The 26,008-nt window shown below is 34.2% G+C and overlaps 2 protein-coding genes and 1 pseudogene across 2 annotated transcripts; 1 reads left to right on the top strand and 2 right to left on the bottom strand.

Annotated features, from left to right (window-relative positions):
* Nucleotides 5,179–8,175, top strand: LOC109351846 (annotated as a pseudogene).
* LOC109352662 (NAC domain-containing protein 73-like) lies at nucleotides 15,429–18,687 on the bottom strand. Its single transcript, XM_019594814.1, has 3 exons — nucleotides 18,085–18,687; nucleotides 17,735–17,927; nucleotides 15,429–16,282 (listed from the first exon to the last, which is right to left on the bottom strand). The coding sequence occupies exons 1-3, from the start codon at nucleotides 18,193–18,195 to the stop codon at nucleotides 15,753–15,755; spliced, it is 834 nt and encodes a 277-aa protein (XP_019450359.1). The 5' UTR covers nucleotides 18,196–18,687; the 3' UTR covers nucleotides 15,429–15,752.
* LOC109351845 (receptor-like protein kinase HSL1) lies at nucleotides 19,927–23,407 on the bottom strand. The gene is made up of 2 exons (XM_019593496.1): nucleotides 20,711–23,407; nucleotides 19,927–20,482 (listed from the first exon to the last, which is right to left on the bottom strand). The coding sequence occupies exons 1-2, from the start codon at nucleotides 23,283–23,285 to the stop codon at nucleotides 20,091–20,093; spliced, it is 2,967 nt and encodes a 988-aa protein (XP_019449041.1). The 5' UTR covers nucleotides 23,286–23,407; the 3' UTR covers nucleotides 19,927–20,090.

Raw genomic sequence — 26,008 nt, 5'->3', positions numbered from 1 at the left:
CGTATTGGAGTTCTTTAGTTTTAATTTCTAGTGATGGGTCGAAACTCGAAAGTTATACAGGCCTCATTTCCTACCTCATATGTGGGCCTCAAGTCGTTTCTATACATACTAAAGTGCCCATAGAAAATATGATTGAAAGTAAGATAAAATATGTTCCAAACTAGTGTTAGGTTCAAGTTCTCCAAGGTTGATAAGTTTGATTTTTGTGAGTGATACTTGTTGGTTGGGACAGTCATAAAACTCAAAATGATTAGTTCTTTATTCAAAACAATGAAAGGATACTCAAAGTAATACTAAAAAAATATGACGTACGAGGGGAAGAAATATATATATATATATATAAAAAAGATGGAAGACACTATACTCAACTATTTATAAAGAATATCATTAGGACACATGAAAAGTTTTGTGGTAATTTTCTTGATAATCGAGCAAGGGATTAAGGGGAATTAAGATATCTTTATTAATAAAAAGATAAATATATCACAAACAATATAGAAAAAACATAAGAATATAATATTTTTATATTTTAAATATAATTATATAATATTTTTATATTTTATTACACTTGCAAAAATAAGAACTTGTTGCTAAATAAGATTACTTTTTGTTCCAGTGGCTATTGTTAGGTGCATTTTAATTCCTATATAAGGAAGGGGCCTGCGTGTCTTTTTGCCCCCTTCCCCATCCAAATTTGCCAATAATTAAAGGAGCTAATGATAGACAACTCCTCCTGATTTCTTATCGTATTAAAGCTCTGTTCTTTTTTCCAAAGTGGAGCTTCACTAGTGCTCATATAATTCTTATGGTGACCTTCCCAACAAACTAACACACAAAGATAGATAGTGACGACCTTTGTTTAATTACCATAATAATACAACTTTATTTGGTTTTCATGACTAAATAATTTCATGTCTAGGTATATTATATATCCACACTCTCTTTCTTTACAAACATATGGTCCCTACCTCCTCTATATATAAAGGGCATAATCAATAGCTAAGGCATGTTTCATTCACCTAAATTGAAAATAAAAAAGACGTAGAGAGTACTATAGTGGAGTGCTTTAATTTTGCTTTTTTTAAGACTAAGAATGCGAATCCCATTAATTTTGATGTTAGTGATGATCAATTCCATATCCATAAGGACACAATGCTTGCATCTTCAACCTCTAATTAAACATGTTCAGAAACACAATCCTATCTCATAACATATTACATCAATTTTTCTTTTGTGATGAACAGCATACTACATAAATGTTGTTAGTTTAATGTTTTTCTTTTACTTGTATTAAATTTGATTTGATGGGGTCATAAAGAAGATTTAATTTCCATAGAATCACGCTTGTGTTTCTTGTTGATAGCTACTTCATTTTAAATTAATCCTTTATAAAACATTAATGCTTTCCAATGTTGACCAAAAAGTTAATAATCATAGAGAAAGCCCGCCACCAGCACTCAACAGAGAAAAAATGTAATGGATGATTATCCATTATATCTATATCAATTATATGATCCGAGGGCTACATAGCCCCACTGCGTATTATTCATATTTATCCAGGAAAGACATGCATTATATTAATTCTGATAGATTTAAATATATTTTTAGTTTTTCTTATATAAATTAAAGACTATTTGAATATAGTCTCAGTCAAAAATGCTCATAATTCCTCCAAAATTGCTTATTTTAGTTATTAGCATATCAATATTGCCATATAGACACATATTTCACCACAACAAGATGACGTAAGACACGATGTGAAGTTGACAGTAACTTAAAAAAAAGAAGATTTGCAATGCAATAATGGGAGAGGATTATATTACATCAAAACTTGTTATTTTTAATTTTAATCATATACTAATAATTAATAAAAATGTTAACATATTTTATATGACCATCTCTAACATTTTGTAGACCTTATGCTAAAATAAACAATCAGGTCCATTAAAATAAGAAAATATAAAATAAAGAAAGTAAAAATTTGCATTCCATATATTCAAATTTTTATTACAAAATGGTACCAAAGATTCTTTGAAATTTTAAAATATTTTAATTTTAATAATACATTATTAAATTATGAATATAAAAAATTCAAATGTATTATAATCAAATCTTTACATAAAAAAACATTTGGTTTGGATAGTTGATAAGAGACTATAAGCCTCATCCTTTACTGGTTCCAAAAAGTAGACTCAATTGTTAGAATTGCATACCATAAATAAAAAGTGAGCATTTGAGTTTAAACTCTGGTACATGTACAATTCCTCCTCCCATTTCATAAAAAACTTTGCCTAAAAAATTAGGGAAAATAAAGATATACAAAAATGAATTAGGAAACATTTCGTTGGGAAAAGAAAAATGAACAAAATGGTGAAACTTAGATCCGTTACATTAATGTTCTAATGAAGAAATGTTACTAAGTGTATAGATCAATTAACTTAACTAGGTGTCTCAGTTCTTAGAAAATTGACTCCATGAAAAATACATATGTTCAAAAAAACTCTAATGAAAAAACACACTACTGCAGTTATTCACAGAAACTAAGCAAATCTCTCGAAAAAGTGAAGTACAAACTTGAAAATCCGATCCAAAAGAATATTTATGCAAAGTGCTGTGTGTCTGTGTCTTTTTTTTCCCTCTCCCGTAAAGTTTGTTGGCTAAAATGCAATAAGATCATTTAGGATCTTACCATCTGTGCAGAAGATGACCTAAAAATAAAAGAAAATGATGGATATTAAAGAAAAGAATTAATTATTAATTGCGTAAATGTGAAAAGACACATATTCTCCAGCTTTTTGATAAGCAGAAGCATGTGAGTTTCTGTATACGAATCCTAGATCTAACTCTGTTCTAAAATGGGTAATTGTTCCATTTTAATTAAGCCAAGTCTTACTCCCATCAAGCATGTCTTAATTAATGGATGGAAAATTGATGAGAAAGGGTTAGCTACATTCAAACATTAGTGACCACAATTTATTTTTTCTCTAAATTCTTCTGTTTTCAAATGGGCTAGTATATTTATAACTATGTCTAGCTATATGAGAGAGAGAAGGAAAAAATGATGGGGTGGCCTTGCGGAGTTTTGAATAGGAATCTCACAAGGGCCTTGAAAGTTGAAACCATTGGGGAAAGTGTGGAGGGGAAGAAAGAATATTCTAAGGCCACAAGAATTCAACAGCTAAAGTCCAAATATATATAATAAAAAATGTTAGAAAGGAAAACATGATTAGATTATGATTAAGGGGGTTAGCAAATGTAGCAGGAAAAGTCAGCCCACAAGAGACCACTGCTCAAACTTCCAAATATTCACTGTCTTTTTTTTCAACTGCCTGTCTTCTAAGATGTTCCCTTTTCTTTGTAACACTTTAACAAATCAGTTAATGGTATTCCCAAACCATGTGAATCTATATCAATAAAAGTTTATATGGATATATATATATATATATAGACAATTAATAAAATGTTAGTAATAAGTTAAAAATTTAATTTTCGTTAAAATTTATTCATAATACTAAAAAACATATATATTTCTCTCTGAATATGGTGTGTTATATATATTTTAACACAAGTTTTTCTAGATCTTCATCAAATAACTCACTAGCCAAACAAATACTACCATAGCGTGAAGAGTAAGCAAACTTCTTCCTTTACGTTTCTTCTATATATATATGGTGTGGTCATTGATGATAAATTGGAAGACTTTTGTCTTCAATATATTATATATCGTATTTTTCTATATGCAGGCTCAAAATGGTAGATGCATGCTCAAAATCAATTTGTTTTACTCGTTTCTCTTCCAAATGTGACTTATTCCGTTCACACAGTTATATTTATAATAACTGTTTACATCGCAAATAGTTAGGTTAGTGATAATAGTATTATAAAATAAAAAGAATGAAGCAAGAAATTAACAACTAACAAGTGTTAGTTACGCATATTAAAAGAGAAGAGCGCTAGAAATCAAATTACTGTGAGATATTGTATACGTTGTCATCCAGAGACGATTATTCCCTTTTGTGTTCTGCCGTCGTTTGCTTTGGATTTTACCTTCCTTGACATTTTGCTGAGTGCATGGACACACGTGCATGGTCATTTTCTAAGAAAGAGTTCACAACATTTTTGGCTCTATATCATACCTTCTTCGGGAATAAACCTGCATTTTCATTTTGACTAGGTTCAGGCTCAATGTTTTGCCTTTTGTGTGTGGAACATGATCATTAAACAAGATGATCACACTCACAAGAAAATGATGATTTTCTCTTTAAAACCATTTGCTCAATTTGATTTAAATGAATTTAGAGTGATTGTCAGTCAATTAGTTCTTATATATATATATTAATCTAGCAAGATAAGAAAATCTGCAGAAATATAAAAATTGCTCTTTTTGCAACCCATTTGAAAGGTTTATTATAAAAGTAACCCTATAATACCAATAAGGTATACGGCTATATACCATCAACTTGCATGGTGGATATTTTGATCAAATGACAACTGTACTATGTAAAAAATTGATGACAAAGAGGAAAGATGCATACAAATTCCGGAGACTTGTAGTCCTTTTAACATTAGTTTTCATGCAAGTAAGCTATTTAAAAACAATATATGTTCAAATTACTTCTACTTTCTAGCTAATTGAGCTTTACATAAAAGAAGATGCTTTGTTCTCATTGGTGTTAATGGTATCCGGACCAATCAAAATATGTTATTTTATTTAGAAAAAAAATTATGAAATTGTAAAGTTTTTATATTATTTAATTATATTTCATTGGATAGAGATATGGAGACAAGTCTTTTTGAGACAGAACATCATGTTTTATATACATTGTCTCTATATAAATATCTACATATTTTGAAAACTTAGTGAGTTTATTCCTTAAGCAAAATATAAATTTAAGAAAAGTCATTGGAAGAGAAAAGATTAAAAAGGAAGAAAACAGAAAGCAACACCAAATTATGGGATAATCATTCCAAATGGAGATTAACTTTCTTCCAACCTCATCATATGTGTCATCATACGCATTCCCTCTCTCCCCTCTCTCCCTCCTCCTTTATCTCTCTCTCCCATTTAACTTTTCACCGACTTCCATAGCATCTTAGTTTTTTTATTCCACCTAAAAAGTAGTAGATAATTAAATTGATTATATAACATATGAGAGAGAAACAGACAGAGAGATCCCATTTTGCATATATGAGTTCATGTTGTTATTAGGGTTGAAGCCATACAATTAACAAAGCTAGCTAGCTCCCATTCTCTTAGAAATTCTACACACTAATACTACTTCTTTCTCACCGAACTTAGTTTCTTATTATAAAAACTGAGTCAAACTAAGAGGTGAAGGAACAAATTATGATGCTAGAAAAGATGGATGATGGAGAAGTTTCAAATGGTTTCCCTAAGAACCCAACAACTGGTTCATCTAATAATCCGGATCCTGTTTTAAAGAGAAAGAGAAACCTCCCAGGAAACCCAGGCATGTTTGTTCTCTCATAACTTATATATTCTCAGCTACTTTTTTCCCTCTTATATATATAAATCAATCTCTCATTAATCTTTAACTTTTTTTATCACATGTATATTCAACCTACAAAGCTAATTTACTTTTATGTTGGATTCTTAAATTATAATTTTTCACAGATCCTGAAGCTGAAATCATAGCCTTATCACCAAAGACACTAATGGCAACAAACAGGTTCTTATGTGAAACATGTGGGAAGGGTTTCCAAAGGGATCAAAATCTTCAACTGCATAGACGTGGACACAACCTACCTTGGAAGCTTAAACAGAGAACAAGCAAAGAAATAAGGAAGCGAGTTTATGTGTGTCCGGAGAAAACTTGTGTCCACCACAACCCTGCAAGGGCTCTGGGAGACTTAACTGGGATAAAAAAGCACTTTTGCAGGAAGCATGGGGAGAAGAAATGGAAGTGTGATAAGTGCTCAAAGCGTTATGCAGTGCAATCAGATTGGAAAGCTCACTCAAAGACCTGTGGTACCAGAGAATACAAATGTGATTGTGGGACTATCTTTTCGAGGTAACTAATTAAATCTAACTTTGTTCTCCATACTCTCTTATTAATCTAGTAGTATCATAAAGTATATATCCAAGTTGTTGTTATTTTTTGCTAAAGGGTAAGTTCACTCGAGCTAACTTAGAACTTAGTCAAATTTCAGTGATAGGAAGGAACAAGGTTAAAAGTGGTAACTAGACTAGTTGGTAGAAAGAAATCTTTTTTCATGTGTTGTGCGCCCGTGTAATTGCGTGGATGCTTTCCATTTGGCTTTAATGAGTAGAAGGAGAATGGATCATAGCGACCTGAAAGAAGCCACACAAGTTTTGACAACGAACCCTTCATGCAATGATGGTCCTAAACGACAAAAAAGTTCATAGCTTGGGCCTTGGAATTATCTTGGTTAACCTTTACCTTATGTCATATATGATTACTTATTCAGTTTTTTTAATTAGCTTGGGGCTATATAAATCACCACATTCTAGTTGGTACAAGTCATGATGCCCAAAACTTGGTATCGAGTTCCTGAGTTACCCACTTAGTTTGGACTTTTGTTGAGCTAATAATATTAGTCATGATTCCTCTTATTGGATGCAAGAAAATTGATTATTTTTGATGATTTGCTGTTTTTACTAATGGTTTATCAATAATTATGGTTGAGCAGGAGGGATAGCTTCATCACTCATAGGGCCTTCTGTGATGCCTTGGCAGAAGAAACAGCTAGGGTAAATGCAACATCAAACATAAGCAACTCACTAGGCCCTAACTTTAGTTACAACATCATGGGAACTACCCAAGGCTTTAACATGGCAACCCATTTTTCTTCAATATTCGAGCCAGTTTCAAACACTGGTCATGAAACTAGCAGTCAAACCAGTAGAGGGCTATCCCTTTGGATGGATGAACTATCTCATCAGGCTCATGAAACAATGGTCAATGAAAATATTCACCAACTTGGGTCAGTCACAAGCTCAGGGTCAGCAATATATGATGGTAACAATAACCCACTTGTTCAATACTCAAATAATCCTCTACTCTCTAATAATTATCGGCCAAATTGGATTTTGGGAACTAAGCCTTCCTCAAATAGTAGCCAGGAGCTTATAACTAGCACTACTAGTTCACTTCCACTAGTCAATGTTATTAAGGATGCTACGTGTACAAACCAGCTTATAAGTGTTCCTTCCTTGTATAGCTCCCAACACCAATCCCACCAAACATCCTCAGCAGCAAACATGTCAGCCACAGCTTTGTTGCAAAAAGCTGCTCAAATTGGTGCAACCTCAACTCATGACCCATCATTCCTTGGGAGTTTAGGTTTGAAATGCAGTGACAGCCAAGTTCAAGATGGGAACAGGTTTTGTCTGATGTATGGTTCAAGTTCAGTGCTCACTAGTAGTGGGACTGATGCACATAATTCTGCATGCGACTTGTCACAAATGCACCCTGCAAAACGTAGACATGTACAGATTGAGGATGGTCCTGGTGGGGGGCAAACTCGGGATTTTCTTGGTGTTGGGATGCAAACAATTTGCCACCCTTCATCAATCAATGGATGGATATAACTTAAGGTTTTAAGTTGTCTTTGTGATCACAGTTAAAGTTACGTTTCATTTACTATAATTGAGGACTATTGTGAAAAGCTGTGACAAATGTAGCGTTAAGTGTGGTCATGAAGCAGTGGACCACAATACTGTGGCCTCTACCAATTGTACTTGATGAAAATCAAGCCTCTTTTTATCACATCCATTGTTATATTCAAATGCCAAAATTTAGAATATCATGGTTATTTCCTTTTCTCAAGGGAAAGGGAAAATGAGAATAAAAGCAAAAGGTGGATGAAGTTGGACATGGAAGAGAATTAAGTATCTCAAAACTTTGCAGGGAGTAAAAGGTAGGAATTGAGTGCTTAAATGAAGCTGAAAACTTTGATCCATGCATATTCTTTTGAATCCTGAAAGCTGGCCCCTTTTAAAAATGAATGGTGCCTTTAATTTTCTTGATAAAAGGAGTGGAGTAGTGGGGACAAAGCAAAGGACACGCTTTTGAACTCCATTATTGCACAGATTTCATCTTTGTTGTGGTCGTTGTCTTGTCAAACTTGGCTTAAAAGAGAATTTCTAGTGACAAAAAAGCATTATTCTCTATTGATTACAATAAATTAATATTTGCCCTTTTCATTCCCCCGACAATGTATATATGCATACTTGTAGGATAACGAGATTGACTAAATTTTCCATACATGCAGAAAGATGGACCTAAGAAGATGGAGGCACGTTAAAATTTTCATTTCTTTCACTTTTTCTTCGTTCCAACCCCAAGTAAACCTCTTCTTTTCATGCAGTAGCAGCGGAAAGTGCGGCTATTATTACCTTTTTTAATAATCAGTACGACTACACAGTGAAAAAATAAAACAATGAATCCACCACATACATGAAAATTAACAGATTATGCACAAGTTAACATTTGGATAAAGCGGAATGAATCCACCAAATTAACATGAAAATAAAATGCTCATTTGTTCCAATAGCCATCTTATAAAAATAAATTTAAACTGTAAACTTTTAAATTTTGGTAAACAATTCTCAATTCCATAGTTACTATCATTGTGTGAAATGATATTTAGCCTAATGTCAATGTTTAGAGAATGAAACGTGCAGCAACAATAAATTTGCTTACCTTGTGATAAATTGATGGGAGTCTCGTCTGGTCTGTCTTTATTATTTGTTTGATTGTATCAGATTTACAAATTTAACAAACACAATAATTAGTGTAACCAATTTATGTTAACTAATTCAAAATACATAACCTACATATGAAACTTTTATCTGCTAACAAATGGAGAAACATAATATGGAATTACCTTCTTTCAAATTTGATAGGCATTGAGGAGTAAAGAGGAACCGAGAAATCATGTGTTGAATGTTGTCTTTTTCCTTGCTCACATATAATTATAATGTTACGTTTTGTTTTTAAAAAAAAAAAATTATTCTGATAGTATTTTAGAAATGGAAGTTATAGTAGTGAAAATAGAAGTGGAGAAGCTTTGGAGCTACACAACTTAGAATAATTTGCTTCTTATTTGGATGCTTTACAAATGAAGGGTGAGTGCCTATTTATAGGCTTTCTACAACACTTATGAATTTCTAGATGGTTCCATAAGTATCTAGTATACATTTTTCTCAAGATTTCTAGATACTTCTTTAATTATAATACTAAATGCCTATAATAGAATATACTAGAAGCTTAGGATAATTCTAGATATTATGGTACAATCATCACTACTTGTTTCTACACAAGTGTGGAAGCTTCTAGAAAGTGTGCATCAATATTTTATCACTCCTCCTTGATGCACATCTTTGTAACTCCTAGCATCGATCGTAGTTGCTCGAACTTTGGCCTTGGTAATGCCTTAGTGAATATGTCAGCAATTTGATCTTCGGTCTTGCAATACTCGAGCTTTATTTCTTTATTCTCACTTGCTTCTCTGACAACATGATATTTAATTGCGATATGTTTTGTCCTGTTGTGATGGACTGGATTCTTTGCTATCGCTATCGCCGATTTGTTGTCACAATAGATTGTCATAGGCTCCATCTCTTGATCTCCCATATCATTGAGTATTCGTCTAAGCCATATAGCTTGGTTAGTCGTCTCTGCAGCTGCTACGTACTCAGCTTCTGCTGTTGATTGTGCAATGATTGCTTGCTTCTTTGACGCCCAAGAGAACACTCCTGATCCAAGTGAGAAGGCATAACCAGATGTGCTCTTCATGTCATCCATCGAACCTGCCCAATCACTGTCAGTGTAGCCGTGTAATGTTGAGTTGGTGTTGGTCTGATACCATATACCGAACTCTTTTGTTCCTTGTAAGTATCTAAGAATTCTTTTTCCAACTCCAAAGTGGATTTGACTCGGGCTTTGCATGAATCTTGATAGAAGACTTGTAGCATACATGATATCTGGTCGAGTGGCAGTGAGATATAGAAGACTCCCGATCAAACTCCTGTAGAGAGATGCATCTGCCTGTGGAGATCCATCGTCCTTCTGTAGCTTCTCATTAGTCACGAGCGGAGTAGCAACTGGTTTGCACTCACACATCTTGAACTTCTTTAGTAGTTCTTCTATGTATTTCTTCTGTGAGATGAATATACCTTCTTTTCTTTGATTTACCTCAATTCCAAGGAAGTAGTGCATTAAGCCTAGGTCTGTCATCTCGAATGTCTTCATCATGTCTTCTTTGAACTCTGTTATCATCTTTATATTGTTTCCAGTGTATATAAGATCATCTACGTACAAGGAAACTATTAAAGTATCATACTGACCTTGGGACTTAATGTATAGTGTAGGCTCACTCTTACTCCTCCTGAATCCTTTATCGACGAAGTACTGGTCAATTCTACTATACCATGCTCGAGGAGCTTGCTTCAAGCCATATAGAGCCTTCTTCAATCGTAGCACTTTGTTTTCGTTGCCCTTGCTCATGAACCCTTCTGGCTGCTCCACATAGATCTCTTCTTGAAGTACTCCATTGAGGAATGCAGACTTGACATCTAGCTGGTAAATGCTCCATCCTCTTTTTGCTGCAAGAGCTATTAGAGCTCTTATAGTATCTAGACGAGCAACTGGAGCAAATGTCTCATTATAGTCGATTCCTGGTTGTTGGGAGTAGCCCTTGGCTACTAATCTCGCCTTGTGCTTCTGTATAGTGCCATCAGGATTGAGCTTTGTTTTATACACCCATTTTACTCCGATGATGTCTTTATCTTTTGGACAATCTACTAGCTCCCACGTGTTGTTTTTCTCGATCATCTTTATCTCTTCTTCCATTGCCTTGACCCATACTTCTTGCCTTGATGCTTCTTCAAAGCTTCCAGGTTCAACTATGGCCAAGTTGCATGTCTCATATATATCTACTAAGGATCTTACTCGTCTCGGAGAAGATTCTGGTGAAGATTGTTCATGTGGGAGTGTAGTTGGCGTACCTGGATCTTCTGTTGCTTCTTCTACTTCCCCAGTTACTTGTGGTTGTTGTGTTGGTATGGAGATGTTGTGTCTCTCAATCTTGCCTTCATTCCAGTTCCAAGCGTCACTTTCATCAACTTCAACATCTCGACTGATGATAAGTTTCTTCGTTTCTAGATTGTATATGCGATAGCCTTTTGACTGTGTGCTATATCCCAAGAAGATGCCTCTTATCGTCTTGTCTTCTAGTTTGTGTCTCTTTTCTTTTGGGACATGTATATAACAGATAGATCCAAAAACTCTTAGATGTTTAGCTGATGGCTTCCTACCGCTCCAAGCTTCTATAGGAGTTTTACCTTCGACTGCCTTTGTTGGACATCTATTCATTATGTAGACAGCTGTGTAAACTGCTTCGGCCCAAAAGGTGTTTGGCAAACCTTTCTCCTTGAGCATCGATCTAGCCATCTCCATGACCGTGCGATTTTTCCTTTCAGACACCCCATTTTGTTGTGGAGTGTAAGCAACTGTGAGTTGACGCTCTATGCCTTCATCCTCACAAAATTTATCAAATTCGTGAGAGTTGTACTCTTTGCCACGATCGCTTCTGAGTACTTTTATATGTTTCCCGCTTTGCTTCTCGACAAAGGCCTTGAACTTCTTGAATATTCCAAAGACTTCTGATTTTTCTTTTATAAAATAGACCCATGTCATTCTAGAAAAGTCATCAATGAAGAGGATGAAATACCTGTTATTAGTGAGGGATGGCGTCCTCATTGGTCCACATACGTCAGTATGGATGAGCTCCAACAAGCGTTTTGCTCTCCAAGATTTCCCACTTGAAAAAGGTAGTCTATGTTGCTTCCCAAGTAGACATCCTTCACAAGCTCCTTCATTCTCTTGGATGCATGGAAGATCCTTCATCATTCTTTTATGATATAATAGCTTTAAGGCTTGGTTATTAAGATGACCAAATCTTCGATGCCATAGCCATGATTCATCAACTTGAACCTTCATAGCGATGTTAGTAGCATATTTCCAAGTTATTGGAAAACTTCTATTTCTTTTCTCCATTTTAACTTGGGCTATTTCAAACTTTCTATTATTGTCATATATATTGCATGTATCTCCCTCAAAGTGGAGAGAGTAACCTTTTTCCATCATTTGGCCAATACTCAAGAGATTTTCTTTAAGGTTAGGAACTAGTAAGACATCTTTGATAAGTCGCGTACCTGATTGTGTCTCCACCATGACAGTGCCTTTGCCTTTAGACTCAACCATGGTGCCATTACCTAATCGAACTTGCACTCTGACAGACTCATCAATATCTTTGAAAATGCTCCCGTCCTTAGCCATGTGGTTACTACAACCACTATCCAAGTACCAGTTTTCTTCTTTATCACGACTACAGACTTGGTTGGCATAGAATAGTTGTTGGTCATGTTTGCATTCTTCAGTGAAATTGGCCTGATGATTATTTTTGTTGCGACAATTTTGCTCTGAGTGCCCAAATCTTTTGCAATATTGGCATTGTATCTTTCCTCGATATCGACAATATTTTTCTGAATGGCCTGACTTCTGGCATATGCCGCAAGGAAGATATTTTGCTTGATTGTTTCTAGAGAAATCTTTAGAAATCTCTTTGTTTCTAGAATGTTCCGCACCAATATTATTTCTTCTTTGATATTCTTTATTCTGAGACCTTAGTCTGAGCTTTGATTGAAAGGCATTTTCTAGTGAACCTTCATCATGCCTACTCAATCTTTGCTCATAAGCTTCTAGAGAGCCCATTAGTTCTGTTACTGATAGAGTAGACAAATCTTTGGTTTGCTCAATCGTAGTAACTATTGAGTCATATTTTTGGGGAATTGAAATCAGAATTTTCTCAACAATTCTTTTGTCAAGAATATTTTCCCCATAGGCTTTCATTTGATTGACTATTTCTTTTATTTTAGAATAATAGTCTTTTATGGTCTCAGACTCTTTCATCTTAAGTAATTCAAACTCACGCCTAAGAGTTTGAAGTTTAATGGTGCGTACCTTATCACTGCCATGAAACTCCTCCTTTAGTGTATCCCATGCTTCTTTGGCACTTGTAGCTCCCATTATTCTTGGAAAGATAGTTTCCGCCAAGGCTTGTTGTAGAATAAATAACGCTTTTGCATCCTTTTGCACATTCTCTTTCAACTCCTTTTTCTGAGCCACGGTAAGAGTTGAAGTATTCTCTGGAGTAGTGAATCCTTCTTCTACAATATCCCACAAATCTTGGGACCGGAAGAAAGTAGTCATTTTTGTATTCCAAAAATCATAGTTTTCTCCAGTGAAAATTGGGATAGGAATTGATGATGATTGAATAGTGCTAGCCATAGCTCAAAGTGTATAAATATGGTTTAGTTTGGATGTGAGATTCTTGGAGATAGTTGGAAATGGATAGAGTAATATTCTACGCCCAGTGTATGACCAAACGTAGCTCTGATGCCACTGATAGTATTTTAGAAATGGAAGTTATAGTAGTGAAAATAGAAGTGGAGAAGCTTTGGAGCTACACAACTTAGAATAATTTGCTTCTTATTTGGATGCTTTACAAATGAAGGGTGAGTGCCTATTTATAGGCTTTCTACAACACTTATGAATTTCTAGATGGTTCCATAAGTATCTAGTATACATTTTTCTCAAGATTTCTAGATACTTCTTTAATTATAATACTAAATGCCTATAATAGAATATACTAGAAGCTTAGGATAATTCTAGATATTATGGTACAATCATCACTACTTGTTTCTACACAAGTGTGGAAGCTTCTAGAAAGTGTGCATCAATATTTTATCATATTCATATATTAATATGTAATTGACCCAAGATATATGATAATAATATGTGATTGACCCGAAACGAGACATTACCATTCGAGTCAGGTTATCCTAATCAAGGAGGAACCAAAGTCATTCTAGGAATAAAAACCTTGTTACTGCATCTTTTGCCTGTCACAATAGTTGCTCCAATGAGTGATCATCTTGGACAGAGCCTAGATTTGCATCTCCTTTAGCAAGGATCCATTAAGCAAATTCTCTTATCGCTTCCAAACTATGAGTGCCTGAACATGATAATAAGCGTAGGAGTCAATTGTTGCAGGAACAATGCCATGCCATGCTACTGAATGATGCAATTTCTTTGATTTTGCTTACATGATATCGTACTTGGTGGGTAAAGGGTTGCACATGATTGTACAACAAATATATTTGGATTGAAAATGCAGCAGAAGTTCAAAGATTTGATACACAACCATGCTATTTGGACAACATTTCTTCCAAAAAAAATTATATTTATTATTACAAATTTCTTTTAAGCAAAAAATTGAAACTTCTTCCCATCACACACACTCTCTTCTTAACTCTCAATGTAGTTCTTTAACCATCGATTCTCCACCGTGATATCATCTTCCACTCCTTAATCGTGACCATTGTTCGTCCACCCCAACCATTGTTTATCTTGATTGTGACCACTAAAGTCTCAGGTTCGTTATAAAATTTCATAGATGATTAAAGGTTGTATTTTTAGTGTCAATAGGTTATTTCTCATTAAATTTATCCTCTCCATTAATGGATAGACAAATACTATAAAAAATAAATGAAATAATTATATGATAAGATATTTTTATGCTTTTATATACAATGAAATAACATTTCTGTCATTGAAAACAAATTCGTGTATTTAATGCAGAGGATACTAGTTCTGAAATTTCATGCCCATTTTCTCTGAATCTTAAAAAATCCCTCAAACTTTTGCAAAAAGTGTTCACTTTGAAAAGGCATACCACTTGTTTGATGTAATGCCTATTAGATCTTGTGACTTGGGATGTTTAAGCTGGAAATTTAGGAACTTCTGGCGTTTGGAATATATTTTTTAAGTTAATGGCGCCAAAAGCAATGGTACCAAAATTAATTGGTGTTTCAGCTGCACCCTTCTTGTCTCCTTTTTTGTTTTCTTTGGTGGCGATGTTTGGTTTTGTGTTGGCACCAGTTATGTTAGTTGTGGTGGATATAAGTGGTGTATATGCTTCCTTGGCTTGTCTTGCTTGCTATCTTAATAGGTGGATTGCTTCAGTATCAAAATAGAAGATTACTTAGCAATTGCAGGTTTTCTATTCTTTATTAAAGTATATTTTTGGAATTGAAAATTATATAATCTCCTAGTAGGAACATCTCCATCCATCCATTTTTATACTATTCTTATTGAAATAGAAATATTTTTCACAGAATTATTAAAAAATATAAAAATATAGGTAGGTGATGGGACCCAAATAAAAATATGAATAATAATTTATGAGACCTAAACAAATGGAAATGATATTCTCCAATCATTTTTTTAAATTTAGATTGATTTTTTGTGGAGACATTTTAGCAATATGATTTCAAGATTGCATAAGGTAAAAGTCATGCTTCTTCAGGTTGATGGTTAGTTCTTATCTTACCCAACCAAGCACACATGATACCTCTTACATATGCTATATTTTCATGACACAGTGCAGAGCATAATATAAACTACCCTAAATATATTTATCGTGTGGAGGCAAAAAGATACAAAACAGTGGCCAAATCTTCCTCAAGATCTAGGCAGTAGTTTTCACTTTGCAGATGAAACATTTTCTCTCCTTATTCTTATATGTTATTAAATTATTTCATCATTTCATAATATATATTTGAAATGCTTCATCAGTATTATATATATGACTATCCTATAAATACATTAACTGTAATGCCTGACTTATATCCTCTACTTCTTTCAAGGAATGAAAGGAGCACCACCATGTCCAGGAAAATGAGAAATTACTTCACTGCTTGATCTATGTTGGCCCCCTTGACCAAATGATATGAAATTTGAATGATAGTAATCAACAAACCCATTGTTTTTGTTGTTATTGATTATCTCATCATGCACACCATGACCCTTCATTATTTTAGCAGGAACTGAATCTTTACCACATTGTCTGGGTTGTGTTTGGTAGAAAACTTTGGAGACAACTAACTCCCCTTCCTTCTCCTCTTCATCACTTCCAAGGTGGTATTGGTGCATTACCCAATTTGTTTTCTCTTGTTTTCTTTGCTTTCCATAGTTAGTGTAAAGTACAAGAATTTTCTTGTAACCTTTTAACTTAGCACTGATATACACTGGCCTTGTCTTACCTGTTTTGTGCCAACGAGTTTCACTACCATCTTCATCTGAATGTACCTTTCTCCTTTTCCTTGTCCCAGTTGTATATGCCTTTGAAGGTCGATGAAAGAAATGGCGGATCATGCCATCTTTGCTGACTCCTGTGGCATCAATGAAATTGTGAACATAATAAAACTATTAACTTATAATCAAATGAAAAACATTTTTGTGTCCATCATTTATAATTTAGATGATAATAACAACCTAGGTGTCATGTCACATCAAGGTTACTTGAAAGGTAAATACCCATGTAATACCAACTCAAAAGTAAATTAAAGCAATTAAAATACTTTGAATCTCACACAAACGGCATGATATTTATGTAGAGGTAAGACTCTAAGTTTTATATATTTTATTTTAAAGAATTAGAATATTTTTTTGTATTGAGTATACTTTATAGTATGTTTTCTTATTAGAGATACTTTATATTATAATTTTTTATTTTATTATAATGTTCAACCTAAAGTGAGAGATGTGTTTAATATATTGGTGGTCATTATATATGATTATATTGTTTTATTTGTAAAAATTAAAAAAAAATTCAAGGTAAAATAGGAAAGTGAAATTAGATCATGTTTTACTTTTATATATATAATAGATTTAGAAAATTTTATCTAAAGACAATTCTAACACATCATCTTTAGAGACATACTGTTAAACAGTGACGTATCATTAAATTATGAGTTTCACTTGAGGACAAGGATCATCTTTCCCAATATAATTATGTCTTCATGTACCTAGTCAACCATACTACATCATAGAATAACGTAAAAACATTAATTTATGTTATTATAATATATTTTTAATTAAGTTAAATTTTTTAATTAGATTGGGATATCGAGTAAGACGAGAAAGGGGACAAGTGATCCTCATTCATCGGTTCATTGATTCAGCTTCAATGGTGGAGAGAAGGGAGAAAAAGAGAGAATGGGAAAGAAAAAAAGCTGAATTAATAAAATAAGACCCACAATTTAATTTAATGATGTTTATAAAAAGGATGTATTAGTGTTGTAAGTTTTTCTGAGTATAGATTATGTGTGTTTTGAAGTCAACATTTTGATAGTTTAATTATTCATTCACTACTAGCGAGCCGAGGATAGGTGCTATTTTTATGCTTGTGAGGAAACACAATCAAAGACAAAGAAAACATAAATTATTCATAAAATAAATTTAACTTAAAGCCATCAAATAAAACCAAATAGGCCCCCATTTTACAATTTAGCTTTAGGCCACTAAATAGATTGGTCTGAATGAATGCATATCAATTATACACATCAATTTGAAGGTTTAATTCCGGGGTGTGTGCACATGCATTGATAACTTCAGATAAAAAAAGGCATAGGTTACTTGTTTACAATGTTGTGAATGGTCACATTTCTGCCATAAAATCTTGCCTTAACGAAAATGGTACTGCTCTCGATCTTCTTTTTTATGTTACTGGAGTGTAAAGGAAACCCACTTCTGACTTTGTTATTCAGGAATTATGTACATTATGTAGTCAATACATAATAACAATGGAAATTAAAGTCACTTATAGGACATGTAAGGCTCACCTGGCAACTTCTCTGGATGAGTATAGCAGATTCCATTCTCTCCTTCAAGAGTAGGGATGAACTCATCAATTAACGGGTGAAGCTTATGAATATCATACCTCACTTTTGCTTCCAAATGTTCAAGAATCTCTTGATCGTTGGGATCAAACTTCACTCCAGCAGGTAACCCAGGCAAGTCATGAATTCCACCACCCTAAGCAATTAAAACCATAACTTTATATTTCATGCATAAATTAAACACCACCCAAAATAACAAACTAATAAGATCATGCATTAATTTCACACCAAAATACAATGAATAATATAATGAATGAAATATGATCATTAATAAAGGATTTATAATTAAGAACCTGATCTTGGCATTTGATATGATGACCACAAGTTGGACAAGCTCTAATTAAGCTATCTTTTCGTCCCTCAACTATCATGTTATTGTTTTCAGGGTCACTGCACTTGGTCATTTCCTTGGTTTCCTATTCTTTTCCTCACTCATTCCACTTATGGTAAATCTTTTTTTCCTTGCTTTCCACTTTTGCTTCTATAAACAAATGGAACAGGCACTAAAAAAGATTTGGTGGAGTACTTAAGAGAGGGATTTAAAGTAGTAATAATAATTAATAAAAGGGAGAAAGAGGAAACTTGTTAGTTCTTCTAAAGATTGCTCCCCTCATGCTAATATATGATGAGGTGTGGGAAGGAATTAAATTCTCTCCCTCACTTTTCAGTGCTTTCTTTTGCATGAGTGAATATTTGCACTCACTTCCTCTTGCACTTAACAAGAAATTAAAGTTAGAATGAGATTAACAATTGGAGATAGGGTTGGTAGCACAGGGAGATGTAAGAATATTAATTAACAAAATAAGATTGCTTTGATGTCAAGTTTAGTTCTGCTTTGTATACTGGAATAAATGAAAACTTGTAGAAGAATAAATGCAGGTTTTTGTTCTCTTTTGTTCTTGGACATATTTTTGTCATTTGTACTCTGACTAAAGGTAGCTATAATGAATTTCTTAAATAAATAAATTTAATTAAAATTTGAAAGAAAGTTGTAAAATATGGGTAAGGAGTTGAGTGGGATTGGGGCAACCTAATGTATAAGCACAAGGAGAAAGAATTTAGGTCCAATGTCTCCTTGGAGTGTAGATAAAGTTTAAAATATAAATACCAACAAGATTAAGAAAAAAATAGAACATATTTCAGCCAATCATAATTCTATTACTTCACATGGACTTCTCATGAATATCAAGAAACCCATTTCGACAGTCTTAGCAGCCCTCAATGTCAAAATGGTTGAAGTGTACTATTTGTTGTCATGTGGCAAAAGCAAACGTCATCATGTGTCAAGTAGACAATAAGATGTTGGAAAACAATATGCAATTAGTTTCAACGTGTTTTTCACTAGGCTCTTTACTTATCAATTCATTCTATAAACAATTGGGAATATGCTTTATCTTTTATGGACCACCTGGAGTTTGTAGATTAATGAGTTTCACTAAGATTGGGTGTACCGTACGAAGAATGATTTTTGTCTAAAATATCTTAAACTGTGACACAACAGTGAAACCATATCATGTCGATTAAATATTCATTATTATTTCTCTATTTTTGTTTCATTATCATTCATTTAAATATATACATGTTTTGGGAGCATATCTTTGTTCATAGGGTACTCCTACTGTACTTTATGTGAGGGCAAATTTTGGGATCCATTGCTGCAGTTATGTATCATGGTGATGAAATATCATTGTTTCAATAGGTCCCTTTGCCTTGGCTGTACACAGATGTTATTGTTACCCAAGTAATTAATTTATCCGTATCACATACATCTAATTATATATAGATGTACTATCCTAGAGAAACATCATTTCAAGCTTACAAAAATCGCAGCATCTGTGAATGTATGCAAAAGTTTATGTGGAACAAAGTTTGATATAAATAGATGTGTACCATTTTTTCTTGTATCTTAAATTATACTGATAATGAATAAAGAAGAGCATGAATAAAAGAATTGATGCGATGACTTTTAATTGTTAACTTTTCTTTGTCCAAGTATACGGGAAGCTCTGAAGAAATAATCTTTTCTTTTTTAACTCATTCTCTAATATTAAATAAGGCGAATTTCATTTTATTTTAACTATATAAGCATCCAGTAATTAATTAGGAATATTTTATACCGATATTCAGCTATCACCTCTTACAATTGCAGTTTCATTTCAAAGAGCAAGCACTATAAACTAAATCGGTGTTGTTCCTACACTATAATGATATTGGCTGGTCTAAAAAATCTCACCCTTATCACATGCAAATACTGTAACATAAAATTTTGAAGGTGCCTGTAATTTTTTAAGAAGAATGCTCAAGCCACACTTCCTTGATGAACATGGGCCTCTTCATAGTAATAAGGGGAGAGTGTTTCATCCTTAACACTAGTGGATTTGGGTACTGTTGTTGCTTCCTGAAGCATTTTCACCACCCTTCTCATTGTAGGGCGAGTTATAGGAAGAGAACTTGTACAAATAAGCCCCACACTAAGCACCTTGCTGATTACTTCAGTGTATTTGGAATCCAAAGTAGGATCAATCACATAGTTCAGTCCTTTCTGTTCTAATGTGGAAGAAGCCCATTTTACCAGATTACTTTCCCCATACTCTGGATCAGTGGGGGGTTTTCCGGTTACCAATTCTAAAATCACCACGCCGAAGCTGTAAATATCACTCTTTTCGTTCACCCGAAGAGTATATGCATATTCTGCACAACATTATAAAAATACATCTAAATTAAACTGTAATGTTAAAATAGTTAGGCAAATACAGTCAATTTCCTTTTTATCTACGAATTAATATAGTATATGATGGTTATTTAATATAGCATGATATTAATAAATAATAAGAGCAGAAAACAGGACCCAAAAATAAAACTAAGAATTTAATATAAGGTAAAAAAATAGAAGTCAATCTCAAACTCAAGTTCACAAACCTGGTGCAATGTAACCATAAGATCCTGCAACCACAGACATGGATTCTGCCCCAGGGCCAACTCCTCCAACAACTTTGGCAACTCCAAAGTCTGCAACTTTTGCACCAAATTCTCCATCCAGCAATATATTATTAGATTTTACGTCCCTGTGAACAATGGGAGGAGCACAATCGTGATGCAAATAAGCAAGCCCCTCAGCAGCATCAATAGCAATTTTACACCTAATAGGCCAATCAAGCAAGCTTTTCTTGCTACTCTTCAACATATCACCCAAGCTCCCATTTGGCATATACTCATAAACAAGGAGCTTGCTATCACCACTGTTGTTGCAACACCACAACCTCACAATATTCTTGTGCCTAATCTTTCCTAGTGTTTCAACTTCAGCCTCAAAATCATCTTTTTCAGAACTAACAACTCCATTGAAATTATTAGTTGTCCCCCACAATTTCTTCACTGCCACCACCTCACCATTGCTCAGTACTACCTTGTATACCTTTCCTGATGCTCCACTCCCTATAACATTGTCTTCACTCAGCAATTTCACAATCTCAAGCTCGCTAAAACCCAGCTTGTGAAACGACCTCCACTTTGAAATGTTAATCCCCTTCTTCAACTTCTTCATGTTCCTATATTTCAGGCAAAACCAGCCGACCCCAACTACAAACAAAACCCCAGCAAGCACAAATATGGAACTGAAAATCCAAGCATACTTCTGTTTCTTACTCTCGCCAGAGCTTGGACAAAGCCCAGGTAAATCACCACAGAGACCAGGATTTCCTTCAAAACTCATCCTATAATTCTCATTGGCAAAAAGGGGAGGAATGTCCCCAGAAAGCTGATTGTTTGACAAATTCAACACATTCAGCTTCAAATTTTGCAGCTGCTTTGGGATTTCACCAGAAAAGTAATTACTTGACAGATCAAGATAATTAAGCACGTGCAAGCTTCCTAACTCAATTGGAATTTTACCATTAAACCTATTATATGCCAAATTAAGATCATTGAGCTGATTCCAATGACGAACAATTCCACCCGGAATTTCTCCAGAAAATTCATTGTGACTAAGATCAAGATTATCCAACTGGCTCAACCTCACCATACTATCCGGAAGCCGGCCGGAAAATTTATTATAGCTGCCATCAAACTCCAAAAGTTTACCCAAATACCCAATTCCATCAGGAATCGACCCATTAAACTGGTTCTTTGAAATTAACAACGATGACAAGTTTTTCGCACCAGAGATTGAATTAGAAACATGCCCAGATAGAGAATTTTCGATAACCTCAAGCAAATACATATGAGGCAGACCCCAAAAACCATCAGGAACTATTCCAGTGAGTTTATTATTCCTAAGCCTAACCCTCCTTAAGCTCTTGCAATTTCCCAAACTCTCCGGAATTTCCCCGGAGAATGAATTGTAAATCAAAATCAGCTCCTCAAGCTGTCCCCCATTGCACAAACTTGCCGGAATCTTGCCTGAAAAGTTATTATACGAAACATCAATATCATTCAAGGGCGAATTTCTTCCCAAATTACTCGGCAACTCCCCAACAAGGTTATTGTTGAACAGTTTGAGCTCGTAGAGTTTAGTCGAACTCACTATTACCTCCGGCAACGACCCTTCGAGCTTGTTGCTAAACAAATTCAGTGAAGCAAGTTTCAATCTACACAACCCTTCAGGAATTGTCCCAGTCAACCCGTTCATCGAAGCATCGAAACTTTCTAACTGAGTCAAGTTCGCTAACCCGAGCGGCAACTCGCCGGAGAGCGAGTTAGAATACAGCTCAATCTGAGTCACACTCTTCAACCCAGAGAACGATTCAGGAATAGTACCAGTAAGGCTGTTCTCCGCTAGATCAAGGTTCTTAAGGTTAACGAGTGCACCAAGTGAATGTGGAATCGGACCCACGAGATTGCAGCTCGTGCACCAAAGACTCTCGAGTTTGGTCAAGTTAGCGAGTTGACTCGGCAAGTGACTCGGTGTGAAGGGGTTATAAGCAAGGTGAAGAAGTTTCAGTGATGAAATGTTACCAAGAAAATCAGGAATGGGTCCAGTGAGGAAGTTATTAACAAGAATGAGTGATTCGAGTTTTGGTAAGGTGGCGATGGAAGAGGGGATAGGGCCTGAGAGATTGTTGAATGAGAGGTCAAGGTGTTGGAGTGAAGAGATTCGAGAGAGAGAGTGTGGGATTCGGCCGATAAGGGTATTTTGGGAAAGGTTGAGGTGGCGGAGGGTGCGGCAGTTGGGGAAGGTGAGGGAGGGGAGGGAGGAGTTGATGAAGTTGTTGGAGAGGGAGAGAGAAGTGAGGGAAGGGATACGGCAGAGGGAGATGGGGAAGGGGCCGGAGAGGGAGAGGGAGTTGAGGTTGACGGCGGTGACGGTGGTGTTGTGGCATGTGACGCCGTACCAGTTGCAAGGGGTTTGGTCGGAGGAGTTCCAGGAGGAGAGGGAGTTGGAAGGGTCGGAGAGGTGGATCTTGGCTTCTAAGAGGGAGAGGCCGTCTTGGGTTAGAGAGAGGGAGAGGTGGAGAGGGGAGAGGAAGGAGAGGAAGAAGAGAAGGAAGAGGAGCATTGTGAATTGTGAAGATTGTTGTTGTTGCTGGGTTTGTGTTTGTTTTTGAAGAAGAGGAAAGGTGGATGAAGATGGATGGGTCCTACTGTGTCTCTTTTTGACACAGACACACTTTCCTGTTACAAGGTACAACCACTTTAATTATGGGAGCTTGGAACGAGAAATGCTATTTTTAATCCTCCTTTATTTTTAAATAAAACTAATATAAATGTTTATAAATTTTCATATTATGCAGTGTATGGAAGATTTACAAAAAAATTCTCCCTCAAATTCCAAAAGGATAAGTAGGGGACACATTCATTTCCATATAATGACTTTCATAATAGGAAATCATTTAATGAAAGTGTAATATCTATATACGTATAGTATAAAAATTTATATATAGTTAATATATTATTCAATATTGATTTATGTTATTTTTATTTAAAAGTCAATTATGATTAAAAGTGAATGATGAATGATATAATTACAATATAAAAATATATTACATTATTAATCTATATATATGTTTTTCTCATCTTTTAATTTATTTAATTCAAGATAATGAAAATATATAAGCCATGGGGATCTCTTTAAAATGGTCAACTATAACTATAGTGTATACTATTTGAAAATTTATAATTTAACTATATTATCACACGTTTAGTATAACTTTTTTGGAAATTACACGATTAGTATAACTTTAATTGAAATCGTGTATGTTATCCATAATTTATGGAAAGTTGTGGATTAAAAAATGCAAGTTCTAGAGGAAGTCGTATTTCTCAAGCACGTGTTCTACTTTATTATTTGCTAAAGTCGTATTCCTTAAAAATAATTTCCATTGTAAATTAATAACAATATTATTCTCTAATCTAATAGTTATTATTTTCCATGATAAACTAGAGGTAAGGGTTCAACACCTAGATGCAAAGCAATAACCACTAGACTAGAGAGTAAATTTATTATTAATTTACAATGAAAATCATGTTTAAAAAACACAACTTTTTAAAAATAAAGTAGAATTCATGCATGGAAAGCACTCCCCAAAACTCATATTCTGAGTCCACAATATCCCTTAAATCGTGGATATCATATACCATTTCCATTAAAGTTACCCTTATCTCTTAATTTCCACTTAAATTTTCCTCTATACTCTAGAGATTTCAGAACTAAAATTTTGAAATGGATAGTTTTATCTGTTGTTTTTACCCTTATCCTACATAGTCCATTTTTCGAGCACCGGCCATCATCTGGCCCCAAAACCTCCACCGTCATTGTAGAGGAAGAGTTTCCATCGCACCACCCCAATCGGTCATCACTACTCCATGCCTTTTCCATTGCCATTTCGCAATACAAATACCAAATATCCAAAATGTGTAACCTATTCTCCTTCTCCAAACTCTCAACCGTACCATCTTCTTCCACCAATCCAGCACAAACTAGATTTGGATCAATGTAAAAAAAATCATAGTCAAGTAGAACTCTTAATCCATTTCAATTTTCTTGAAGGAAAAAAAAACAAAGCTTGTGATCAAAATATCATAAACCAATAAAATAGAAATGGGCACCAAGAATCCCAAGTATCCCGAAATTGGTTGACACAAATTGCTAAAAAAGATCTTACTATTATTTTTTTCTAAATAATTATTTTTCAAGAAACAATCAAAATTAAACACGAGGAAATTCATATGCTAGTAGCACTAAAAATGATAGTGAAATTGAAATACTATGGGACAGAGGAAAACAAGTAGTAACAGTAGTCACCGGAAAAAAGAAAGAAAAAGGAGCCACACAACAGTGGTAGTGTGATAGTCTAATGAATGTGTGGATGGTCAACTTGGACGAGAAAGAAAGTAGTTAGAAATAACAAATGATTGATTCCCCATTCTTCAGAAAGTGATTGGGAGAAGTTTCTTAACTGGTGTGATACTTTGAATGTGGAAAGACAGCTTGTTATAGCTTTCAAGTATCAGGTGGGAAATTATTTGCCAAATCACTCCTTTTTTAGATATTGTCAACCAGTGCTAACAATATTATCTTTCACTTTTCTACACCTATACAAACCCCTAATTTTATACTTTTATTACATTAAGTACCACGGCATGAAAAATAAGTATAATCTTTTAAACAAAAAATGTGATAAATATAATTAAATTAAAAAAACATGATATATTGTGTGGAGAAAAAATCCAAATAATATACAAATCAATGTATATTTATTATTTTTTGTTACAAAATGTATCGATAATTGTAAAGAGATGTTGTAACCAAAAATAATAAAGATGATTTGATTTGTATATTATTTGAACATTTTCTCCACAATATAACATGTTTTATTTAACTTAATTGCATTTATCATATTTTTTGTTTAAAATATTATACTTATTTCTCAAGTAAAGGTGATCAGTGTAATGAAAGTATAAAAATTAATATAGGTATAAAAACTTAAGGGTGATTTATGTAATTTCGCTAAAATTTATGATATATGAGTGTACTTTGCTCTAAACTTTTAATGTGTGTTTTAGGAAAGGATTAATAAGTGTGTAAACTTTTATACAAGTCCAGATAGTGCAAGGTCTGGCTAGTGGGCTAGTGGCATTACCCGAACTTATCATATTATTTCGTTTTTTGACCCAAACTCACTTCAAATCTGTGTGGATTCTTATGTATCCTATGTACTTGGCAAATTCGCAGGTACCTAAGAAATTAGAGAACATTAAAAATAATTGTAAATAATTTAC

Source organism: Lupinus angustifolius, chromosome LG07, assembly GCF_001865875.1.
Source record: "Lupinus angustifolius cultivar Tanjil chromosome LG07, LupAngTanjil_v1.0, whole genome shotgun sequence".
NCBI classification, from domain to species: domain Eukaryota; kingdom Viridiplantae; phylum Streptophyta; class Magnoliopsida; order Fabales; family Fabaceae; genus Lupinus; species Lupinus angustifolius.
The sequence above is the reverse complement of the archived record's forward strand: the minus strand, read 5'-3'. Positions and strand labels throughout refer to the sequence as shown.

What these genes read in the sequence shown, in the direction of transcription:
- LOC109352662 (XM_019594814.1), bottom strand. Translation starts at nt 18,195, where the DNA reads ATGACCAAGTGCAGTGACCCTGAAAACAATAACATGATAGTTGAGGGA. An exon ending in ATATCAAATGCCAAGATCAG is followed by an intron (nt 17,928 to 18,084) that starts GTTCTTAATTAT and finishes TTAATTGCTTAG; the next exon opens with GGTGGTGGAATTCATGACTT. An exon ending in TCATCCAGAGAAGTTGCCAG is followed by an intron (nt 16,283 to 17,734) that starts GTGAGCCTTACA and finishes TTGATGCCACAG; the next exon opens with GAGTCAGCAAAGATGGCATG.
- LOC109351845 (XM_019593496.1), bottom strand. Translation starts at nt 23,285, where the DNA reads ATGCTCCTCTTCCTTCTCTTCTTCCTCTCCTTCCTCTCCCCTCTCCAC. An exon ending in TTATGGTTACATTGCACCAG is followed by an intron (nt 20,483 to 20,710) that starts GTTTGTGAACTT and finishes AATGTTGTGCAG; the next exon opens with AATATGCATATACTCTTCGG.